Source organism: Podarcis erhardii (assembly GCF_964252035.2).
Source record: "Podarcis erhardii genome assembly, chromosome: 12".
In the NCBI taxonomy this organism is placed as follows: Eukaryota; Metazoa; Chordata; class Lepidosauria; order Squamata; family Lacertidae; genus Podarcis; species Podarcis erhardii.
The window spans coordinates 40,120,118-40,131,421 of record NC_138513.1 but is presented as its reverse complement, the minus strand read 5'-3'; the positions used below and the strand labels follow the sequence as shown (position 1 = coordinate 40,131,421).

At 39.8% G+C, this 11,304-nt stretch overlaps 1 protein-coding gene across 1 annotated transcript; it reads right to left on the bottom strand.

Moving 5' to 3' along the window:
- Positions 1-238: 238 nt before the first annotated feature.
- Positions 239-9,870, bottom strand: LZTFL1 (leucine zipper transcription factor like 1). The gene is made up of 10 exons (XM_081834914.1): positions 9,737-9,870; positions 7,811-7,935; positions 7,265-7,459; positions 6,830-6,890; positions 5,839-5,907; positions 5,127-5,192; positions 4,949-5,026; positions 3,465-3,638; positions 2,388-2,491; positions 239-1,305 (listed from the first exon to the last, which is right to left on the bottom strand). Exons 1-10 carry the CDS (start codon positions 9,737-9,739, stop codon positions 1,287-1,289), a joined length of 894 nt encoding a protein of 297 aa, XP_081691040.1. The 5' UTR covers positions 9,740-9,870; the 3' UTR covers positions 239-1,286.
- Between the last annotated feature and the right edge of the window lie 1,434 nt (positions 9,871-11,304).

The following is an 11,304-nucleotide window of genomic DNA, read 5'->3' as shown; positions in this document are numbered from 1 at the left end:
TTTCATAAAAGGTAAACTATGCAAATATGCATACCTGTGTTTGATTTATATGAGCAGAATTTCCACATAAGTCACCACAGTATGAGATCTCACTCAAGATATCCACTGGTTGTTTGCTTTTTAAAAGAGAGAATAAGGTCAAGAGATGTAAACTGCTGTGAGATTACATACAAAAATGTCTAACTTGTCCTTCTGTATTTGCTGAAAAACAACCAAACAGGATTGGGGAGGCAAGAAGTTTCATTAGCCTTAATTAGGAATTTAATTAAATTAGGAATTTAATAACATATATAACGAAGACAAAATATATAGCAATATATGGTTGGCAAATACACAGAACCCAAAAGGTTGGAATACTTGCATGATGAAGACTGGTTGACCTGTCACTCCCAAAAGTAACAATAGTTTCATCTAGTCTGTTGCCAACTTAGCAGATTTGGGGGAAAAACCTCTACTTTCTGTTCTACTATTGAACATTTACCTCTAGAATGTGATATATATTTCCTGGGATATATGGACAGATTCCAGAAAGGCTGTTTGCTGCATATAACCTATTGATTTCAGTGTGGAGTATCCAGAGTTTCTGTGCAAACCATCAGAGAAATGAATGGAAGGTGTATTGGAGATGGGATTCCTTACATCTGTGATATAATAACGAAATTTAAGACAGCGTAAGTTCAATTAGATGTGTAAAACAAAAAATATATTTTTACTAGTTAGTTAACATTTGAGCACCAGCTTTTCCACTTCCTACACATAACAGATTGTTTTTCTCCCTTTAGTGCAGAAGCTCTTTTGAAACTACTGAGCTAATAATTTTTAAAATAAATAGCAGGTATGAATTAACAAGTTACTTAGAGAATCACTGCTCCTAGTACAATTGTAAAAGAAAGGCCATGTTTGAGAAGCATGTAAATTACAGGAATTTAACTCTTTGGGTCTATACCTTATAGGTATGAAAAGAACTAGAATTTGAACTTTTGGTTTTGTTTAAAATAAATCTTTCTACTTCACAAGAATTAATACCTCCATGTTTGTAGTTTTCCAGGCAATCCACAAGATAGCTATTCCAAAGACATGAAGTACAGAAATAAAGACTATGCCTTTTCTTTGCCCTCAATTCTATTACGGCTTCCTATCAATAAACATTTTTTTCAGAAAAAGAAAACAATAAACTCCTTAGAAAGCATAAATCCCAACATATTGGGGAAAATAGATTTCATATTTTTAAAATCCTATGCATTTTCTTTTTGTGGCAGTTTAACACAGCAAATGCTCTTCAGACCTTAATCATCTGGTTCGTATCTAAAAGAAAAAGAAATAAGAAAACAGATTAAAATATTTTTTTAAAAAATAAACAGGCAAGATAGGAAGGTAATGATTAAATAATTACGTAAGACATTGCCAAAAATCTAATTTATTTTGAATTACAAAATAATCTGATAATTTAGCATCTTAATACATAACCCTAGGATTTATAAACCTTATCCAAGCAGCTCAAAACCCTATGAATTTGAAAGCTCCATTTGAGCCATTCCATTCCAGTTCTGCAGTGCAACTTCAATGAAACAGTATTGAAACAGATGGACACTCTAAATATCTAAGTGACTAGATATACACTAGGGTTACTTAGCTCTCTATACACATTTGGAGGAAGATGAAAAGTGTATTGCAGCAGTGGATAGTGGGGTGGGGAGACAGCACCCATCTGACCTTTGGTTGCCTCACTGCTGCTACATACCAGGGAAATGAAAGGGAACATGAAAGTGAGATATGAACACATTGGCACCATGCTGCCCTCACATAACCGTGTTTCAGTACGCAGCAGCAATACAGGTGACCAGAAGCCAGGCGAGTGTCCACCTCCACTGTCTACTAGTGTATTCTTACTAAATTTTTGAAGTGTAATCTGCCACCATTGTATCTTGTCAACAGAAGGAGCTACTTGTGTCCTTTCTGCAGCACTTCAGTAAGGACCACCTCTTGTGGTGTGCATGTTTATGGGTTCTCGCTGCCTAAGTTGTAGAAAGAACATCAGGATCTCAGGCTGCGATCCGAAGAACTCTGCAGCTAGATCTGAATGTCCAAGGCAACTTTACACTTGTGTTTCGGACACAGCAGTAATTTGTGTGGACTGGCAAACAGGTTTGGAAAATGTTGGGGTTTCTGATGTCATTTGTACTATGGCATGAAGGTCAGCATTTTAAAGAAAAAGGAACAAATTTTTACTGAGCTCGTCCCAAGTGTTCAAGTGCATCAGAAGCAAGCTCACTGGACCCCAACCTGTTTTCAGATCATGGAAGTATCTAGCTCTTAAAAGTTTTCCAAAAGCAAACATGACCATACAAACCACACGCTGAGAGGACAAATGAAAGAGCACTGCTTACTTTGAAAGCTTCTTTCGTAATTCCTTTATCTGTTCATTCTTCTTGGAGAGAATCTCTTTCATATTGAGGTAGGCAGTTGTTTGTTGGAACTTCTTTTCCAATTCCTGTTAATTTGAAATTACCAATATATTTACTTTGTTATTTTTAAAAGCGAAATAGACACTGTTTATGTATTTAACAACTCTCACTTAAAAACCCCTTAAAGCATTTGTTTGCCTGGCTGAGTGGTATGTCACATGGGTACTGACATTTTAGTAGGTGACCTCTATTGCCTCTACTTCTCGTTGCTCCCTACATGAGCAACCTACAAAAAACCTACAAAAACAAAAATAAATGTTTGGGATTGCTCAGTGCTCTGAGTGGAGCATGTACATGTGTGCCAAACATCTGTAAACTAATATAATTCCTCTTTCCCAGCCTTCTCCAATTGATATTCGGCTTCAGCATAAAGCATCCAGGATCTGATTGTGTTGTTGAGGGGTGGGGAAAGGAATCAAATCAACCCTGAGCCTCCTTTCGCTGTATTTTCAAACCGCTCCGACAGTCTTCCTGCTGCATGGAACTCTCAGAGAGACTGAAAAACAAAACAGCCAGTGTTTCCTTCGCAGCAGGAAGGCACCCTGCCGCCTCTTGCTCTCAGATGTTGCACAAGCACACTGCACACTCAGAGCACTAAGTAGTCCTAGTTTGTTTTTACTTACAGATCTTTTACAATTCTGTAAATCAGAATTGCACAAAAATATGTATTTTAAAAAAGAGCAAGCAAACTGCAGTTTAACCCTGCAAGCAAACTGGGGGGAGAGGGTTGAAAAACTCACATTTGAGGTATTTTCTGTCAAGCTGTGCCCAAAGGTGTTGATGGCAAACAGCAGAACACCAATTAATATGGTGCTGGAAAAAACATGTGTGGACCCTCATGTGTCAACTGCATGCACAGAAACACTGGATCTGAGTTACTGCCCCTGTGTAACAATATTCCGCTCCAGAAAAAGCTTGTGCACTTTTATCAATGTCTTATGTTACAGGTGTTTAGGAAGGTGGTAATGACTATAACTACTCAACAGAATAAAAACTAACCTTTTCAGCCATAGCCAACTGGTCCTGAACCTTAAGAAGGTCATGCTTTGTTGTTACCAAATTCTCTTCCAATGATTTTTGGCTTGCAGTACTGTCTTGCAAAGTCTTTTCAAGCTTGCACTTCAGATCAGCCATAGTATTTTCTAACTCACTAATGTCCTGAGTTGGGTTAAACTGAAAAAAGGAAATATATATTCATGATTTAATTAAATAAATGCATGACCATTGGTTACAAGAGTAAACAACTGTTCTCTCTAAAAATCTGAAGTTTCAAATTATAAAAATAAATACAATGAGCTTATTTCTCTATTTCAATTATTAAGCAAAAAGGTTCCCAAAGCATCTTACAAATGTACGAAAGTAACTGCCCTTGAACACAGAAGAAAAAGGGAACAGGAGGAGGAAAAAATGAAAATTAATGGCAGTATTTCTTAATTATAGAGTTCTTCTAATGATCAGCTGGAGGCATTCTAGTTCAGACATCAACTCAGCCTCGTTTTTTCCAGAACAGGAGGATGATAAAGGCAGTAACTTTATGTCATTACTTAAAAATCAAAGATAGAACTCTGAAGTGGAGCTGACATAGTAGGCATAGTACAATCTTAATTCTGGAAAGCAATGTAGAAAATAATGGTATACTTAATATGTACAATGCTGCCTAAAAACAAGTCCCTTCTTGTCAGGGTGACTTAAAAGAGTGCCTGGACACTTGATTATATATGAGTACTCTGTTTATTTTAATAACATAGCTCAGGGTGGCCCAACTTTTCATATCAAGTGGGCCACAAGAGTACTTCGACATAGAACCCATGAGTCACACACTGCCTTGTTGCGTGGGGTAGAGGGGGGTGAGACCAAAATTTGATACCCCCACCCAGCCCTTGCACTGCCTTCCCATAGCCAGGTAAAAGAGACACTGGACTTTGGGAAGGCAATGTTCTTCCAAGGAAGCATGCATATAATTTTTCTGAACTTACTGAAAACTTACATAAAGCCTGTCTGAAATCAATGGGTACTTTTGAGTAAACATGGAAAGGACTTTCAGAATTAGAGAATTGATGAAAACACTTTTAAATTGACAGTAGCAGATGCACCACAGTTTAGTATAAGTGTAAACCCTGGAGCAAAGTGCTGAAAAGCTTAGAAATGAGAAATCAAATACATACCACAAACCATATTAGAAAGCAAAGCAAAACAAAACAAAACAGGAAATGTGAATTATAACAATGAAAAAGGTGTATGAAAGAAAATTTAAAGCCTGCCTCAAATTTAGGATGTTACCTTACTCAAAGAGAAATTCTTATTTTGCAATGCCAAACCTGTTTTATTGATATTATTCTTCAAATTTGGTTTTAAAACAGTGTTACATATGATCGCATCTGGATAGATAAGATTAACAAGATGATCTCTGAAAATTTACTAAAATAATCTACATGAAGTAATTTTATCAAAACAGCAATATTCAATAGAAATGATGTGAAAACCTTTTGATCTCCCTGGGCAATTTGTAGCTCACGTAGAGCCTTCTCTAACTTTGATTTTTCATCCAGTGCACTTGTAGCCTGGAAAAGATTGAAAACAACATTCAGACCATATTTTTAGAAAAGTAATAGAATTACTACTCTTTTGATACACATATACCAACATCTCAAGCAAACTTACATGCCCTTCTATGGTCTTTAATCTAGTCTTCAATTTTTCATTTTCTTCTTGGAGTCTTGCTATTTCCTGTGAACAATTAAAACATTAGCTTGCTCTTGACCAAATCCTAAATACATCATGCCTAGCACACATAAGTGTTTTTCAGACTAGAAAAAAATGTATGCCTGTGTGAGACCAAGAATGTTACTAGGATTTGGCATACTGGACATTGTTCCTGCTTTATTCGAAAAATAGAAGCTGTACAGAAAATTAAACTAGGATGAAAAGTGGGATCCACATCTAACTAACATTCCCTGTTTCCCCAGGCAGCTGTTCAGGCACCTCAGAATGAGGAACAATGAATGGAACTGAATCTAAAGGAATCATTAAAGGCTGGTGGTGGCAGGGAAATGTTCTCACTTTAATTTGGGGTAGAAATGCATTAATCTTGACTGCTCTATGCACATCTTCTAGTTCTCAGCTTCCATTTCTGAGGACATAGCTTCAAGCTCTTTTCTGACAGAAACATTACCTTTAAAGATATTTTCCTGTCCCCTCGCTCACGTTTATTTTGATTACACACACCATTTCACTCCACTGACACATACACCTTATGAAGCTAAGAAGAGGCTATGGGGATTTCAGTAACTTCTAAACAATTTGAAATAATATAAAACAGGTACAGTTGAACAAACAATGAACCACAATAAATATCACAAAAACCAAGTTTTACCTTGTTCAGTAATTCTGATGCTCCTTCATGCAATGGAGTAAGTTTAGGCTTCACCAACTCTGGATTAGGCTACAGTAGGCACAAAAATGTTACAAAGTATTCAATTAAACATTTTCTTTCTAACAAGTATTATAATAGCAATGATTGCTCCAGCCTTTCCATACTTTGGCTGGAAGACTAATCGTAGTGAATATGGTGGCCTCCAGATGTTTTAAACTACAACTCCCATCAGCCCCACCCAGTGCAGCCAATGTTCAGGAATGATGGGTGTTGTAGTCCACAACATCTTTATAAATGGCTCATCTGACTGGGTTGCCCCTGACACTCCGGGCGACTCCCAACAAAAATAGTAAAAACACAATACAGCACCAAACACTAAAACCTTCCCTGAACAGGGCTGCCTTCAGATGTCTTTTAAAAATCACATAGTTGCCTTCAAATGTCTTTTTAAAATTGTGGTTGTCACTGAGCCCTTAATCATTTTCTCTGTGCATGCTAGAGTAATCAGAGAAGAGGGGTGCAGCGATCAAAAAGGGGGTTCCTACACTCCTAAAAAGTCTGCTATCTTGGGCTGACATTGCCTCAGCTGGTCTTCCGGTCATGAAAAGAATGCCTTCCTCTCCATCCCATCCAGAACTGGACTGTCACTGCTTTCTCCCTAGCTTGCTGGGTAACTGGGTCAGCCTGTCCACTCTCTGCACCCTGAAGAGCTGACTGACAGTGACCTCCACAGGACATCAAGCTTTGGAGCAGGCAAAAGCAGTACTAAACTCTCTCAGAGCTGATGCTTGCTCCAAGAACAGCACGGCATGAGAAAATCTTCCTTTCCTGACTCAGGGCAAAGGACTCACATGTTGTGTTCAGCAGGGGTGCTCACTAGTTGCAAGAACTTTCTTTACTGTTACCTTTCCCCTTAAACAAGAACCACACACAAAACCCTCACACCTTCATTTCACAATAAATCTGGTGAGTTTTAGAAATAGACACATACCTTCTTATTTGAAGATGTAAATTCTGACTTTTCAAACTCTGCAACTTGCTCTAGTAAGTCTCTTGAAAAAGAATAGAAAATATTTTAGTCAAGCAATTCTACTGAACACCAAGTTATATTCCATAATTCATAAAGCAATGAAAAGTTAGAAAATGAAATTAGCCCTGAAGTCTTACATGTAAAAACTATGCCAAGACAGAACCTTTAATGAAGACAAAACAATCACTTCTTAGATTAAAAAAACCCAATCATTTTGAGACTAAGGATTACCAGGCAGTAATTTACCAGGCAGTAACCTCCAATGAATTCACTGATACTTCTGCATGAACAGTATTATGCTATAAACAGCCATTTATGAAACTACTGTGGTGAGAAAGACCTTATTAGTAAGGATACACTTTAAGTGGCTACAAAATTCACTTTATAGTATTTTACCTATTTTCCAGCTCAGAAATGTCAGTCTGCAGTTTAAGATACCACTTCTCTGCTTGGAAAAAAATCTGGCGCAGAAGTAATACATTGGTATAGGCTGTGTTAATAAGTTCTGATTCCACCTCACTGTGTACCACAGTCTGCAAGCCATCCAGTATATCTGTCACTTCATCAATAGTATATGTGTCTTCCACCAGCCTAAACAGAAAAGCCCACAAAACAGAATTAAAAAAAACACAACCGTGCTAACAACCCAAAGCATCAGCAGTATTACAAGACCTTGAAAGATTATATGACTATTTATTTTTCTAGTAAGATGATTGGCAAAGTGGTTAAATGCTATAGCCCATCACTAGACTGAGCACTTCCAAATTATGCCCATTGTCCCAAAAGTGTCTTCATCCTGCTTTCTACATAAGTATCAGCAAGCAAACATGGCTGCCTGACATCTGGAATATGTCACTTCCCATAGTTTGTTAAGGAATGACTCCTAATATTGGTTTCATTTGTGTTTACATTTGTATTACAGGTATTCCATCCTCATGGTACCTGCTTTCCTTCAGGTCCTGAAAACAAGAGTCTACTGTCTTAAGACGCTGGCCACGCTTGGAGCGTGCAAATCGCATGTAGTTGATAACTTCATTCTGGTGTTGCTCATTCAGACCCAGCTCTGCCTGCAACGAGAATAAAAACAGCAATGAAGCACATATCAATAAAGTATCGTATTTGGATTTCCTGCTAATGAATTGATTAAAACTCAGAGCCAGAGCTATTGTACAGGTGACAGCAGAAGGTCCCATATATTGTTGAGAAAGAAACAAGAATAGTAATAGAATAATGGGGTTGGATGGGATCCTGAGGGTCATCTAGTCCAATCCCCTACAACACAGGAATCCTGCCCACAGTCATTCCATAGTGGTGGTGGGTATGAACCACCAATCTTCCGGTTAAGAGCTAGACACACTGACCCATTGCACTACAGAGGTTCAGGGGTAGAGATAGATACAACTAAACCAACCAACCAACCAACCAACCAAGGAAACATCCAAAACACATAGCAATAAGTCATTTGGTCTTGGTCCCCAATTCTCACCCTCATGACCCTACAATCTCTTATGTGCATTTATTTGAAAGCAAGCCCTCATGGGTGGTAGATGGTTGATGGAGGACCCTGGGTTGGAGGCAAGGAAATGTTGGGTTTTCCATGGTGAGAGGTCTCCGTATATTATTTATTCTATTTGTATTTTTTTGTAGCTGTTTCTGTTTTTTATTTACATTAGTTTTCTGTATCGCAGCGTACTATGAAAAGCTTTAATAAAAAAAATACATGCTAAAGCAAGCTCAACTCAGTGGGCCTCTCTCCCACTTAAAAGCTGTGCAGAAATACATTCCTCCCCTATCCGTCCTGCAAGGTGGTTGTTATACCTGGTTGTTATACCAAGGTGGTTGTTGATACCCTGCCCATCTGACTGGGTTGCCCCAGCCACTCTGAGCGGCTCCCAATGTATATTTATTTACAGTGGTGCCTCGCAAGACGAAATTAATCCGTTCCGCGAGTCTCTTCGTCTAGCGGTTTTTTCGTCTTGCGAAGCAAGCCCATTGACGGCTTAGCGGATTAGCGCTATTAGCGGCTTATCGTATAAGCAGATAAGCGGCTTAGAAAAAGGGGGGAAAAGGAAAAAAAAACCTGCAGGAACTCGCGAAGCAAGCCCATAGGAAATTTGTTTTGCGAAGCACCTCCAAAACGGAAAACCCTTTCGTCTAGCGGGTTTTCCGTCTTGCGAGGCATTCGTCTTGCGGGGCACCACTGTATTGAATTTATATACCGCCCTATACCCAGAGGTCTCAGGGCGGTTCACAGAAAAGATCACAATATATAAAATCAAAATAAGAATAATAACCCAATAACACCCCCCAAAAATATATATATAAAATAATGTATATAAATGTATGATGCATATGATGCATATAAAAAAATCAGAAAACATTGTACATTAAAAGTAGGTAAGAGGAGCTCTATTTGTGGCAACGAACTATTGGGAGACGGCGGGCGCGGGGTTGTGTGTGTGGATAGGCCAAAACAAACGAGCATAAAAATACACGTCCTCAATTATGTTTAAGTCCCGCCGTCCTACAAGAAAGGGGGCGGGGTGAGGAGGAGGCGGCGGCTGAAGGCTCAAGGCCGGCGTGGTTTTGGGGACCGCGAAAATCACGGAGGGAGGCTCAGGCTCCCTCAGTCAGGATGAACCCCCAGTTTCTAAACCCGGGTGGATGTGGGTGCGTTGGGGGTGAGGAGCGAGGAAAAACCCAGGCTGGTTAGGCCTCTCTCAGGCGAAGGAGGCGCCACACTTGAGGGGTGGGGAGACGCCACGGCCTCGTCTCTCCCTTCTCGGGAAGCTTGAGGGTAGCTAAGCGTTGCGTGAGGGGGCAGAAGAAGAAGCGGGGCGAGGCTGAGGTAGCGCGCCGGTTGCTCACCATGACGAACCGGCGGCGGCGGCCCTGAGGCAAAGCGGCGACGGTTTACAGCGCGGCGGTTGCCATAGCGACGGAGCCAGGAGGCTCGCGACCCCCCCCCTTCGGAATGCCGTTGGCGGAAGAGGAGGGGGGAGGAAACCGTCGCGAGGCCGGAAGTTGAGGCTCGCGGAACGGCCGTTAGGATTTGAACGTCCGGCCGGGGGCGGAGCAGTTGAGAGGCAGCGCGGAACGTTCGAATGGCGGCTCTAATGTTAGAGACTGGGCTGCCTTCTTGCTTATTTCTCCCATAGGGCGGGGGAGAAATCCGGGGTTTTAACGTGACTTTTATCTCTGGGCGGCAGTAGCCCCCCCTTTTAAAAATAAAAACAAGAGGGATGCATGATCTAATTCAGGTTTTATTTAGTGTAAGCATGTCGTTTATTCTCTCTCTCTCTGCGTAAATACTGTTATTGTTATTAATTAAATTTGTATTATTATTAATTTTTTAAATCTTATTTTTAAGTTGCATTCATTTAACTTGTTTTTATTATTGGTTGTTAGCCGCCCTGAGCCCGACCTTGGCTGGGGAGGGCGGGGTATAAATAAAATTTATTATTATTATTATTATTCAGCCCTTCATCCGGAGGACGCTGGAGTAAAATTCAGCTGCCACTGTATGTATTTGCGAGAGAGGGAAGCTTTTTGCCCCTTGCCTTTAGGTCCCTTAATTGAATTATGTCTGGGTTACAAAAACCAAACTCTTGGAAAGGCAAACATACCCTCACAAATAATACTGTCCTATTTATTATGCCATCACAAGGCGCAAACCAGGGAAAGAGGTGGGCAGCAGATCTGTTCCAGTTTTCAAGGTTGCATAGGTATGTAATGGTATAATATAAATACAATATGCACACATTATTGCAATACACGCAATATGCACATATTATTGCAATATGTAAATATTAAATAAATAGGTCATACAGCAAACATTGAACCATTAAAAACAAAATCACCTTGATAAAATGGTATTTCATTTTTAAACTACAGTCTAGTGAGATAACCAGATTCATTAGCATTGCAAATTTCCCTGTTGGTGATATTGCTAGGACTGCCAGATCTCTGTCCTGAACTTTCAGAATATTGGCCTATTTCTCAAGGAGCATGGGAAGAGTAAAATTTCAAAATGGGCAGCTGGAGGGAAAGGGGGTAGGAATTTACCTATGCCTGAGAGGTTTTTGCTGCTTGGCCCTCCATTCCATACCCCTCACCCTGCACCCTAAGGCACCAATTCTTGGGCCCTTCCTGTCCCAGCCCAGTGGCCTCTTTCCTTTAGCTTCCAGGCTTTCCTTGCTGTGACTCAGGAGATCCTGCAACCCTACATATAATGGATTACTAATTTTGTAAAATGTCATTCACTTTAAATGACAAGAGATATTTTATTTAGTTCCTGAGCATAAAAGGCATCAAGAAACATTCTAGTACAGTGGTACCTCGGGTTACATACGCTTCAGGTTACATACGCTTCAGGTTACAGACTCCGCTAACCCATAAATATTACCTCGGGTTAAGAACTTTGCTTCAAGATGAGA

What these genes read in the sequence shown, in the direction of transcription:
- LZTFL1 (XM_081834914.1), bottom strand. An exon ending in CAGGACCTGAAGGAAAGCAG is followed by an intron (nt 7,460 to 7,810) that starts GTACCATGAGGA and finishes TTTTCTGTTTAG; the next exon opens with GCTGGTGGAAGACACATATA. An exon ending in TAAAGACCATAGAAGGGCAT is followed by an intron (nt 5,027 to 5,126) that starts GTAAGTTTGCTT and finishes AATCTTTTCCAG; the next exon opens with GCTACAAGTGCACTGGATGA.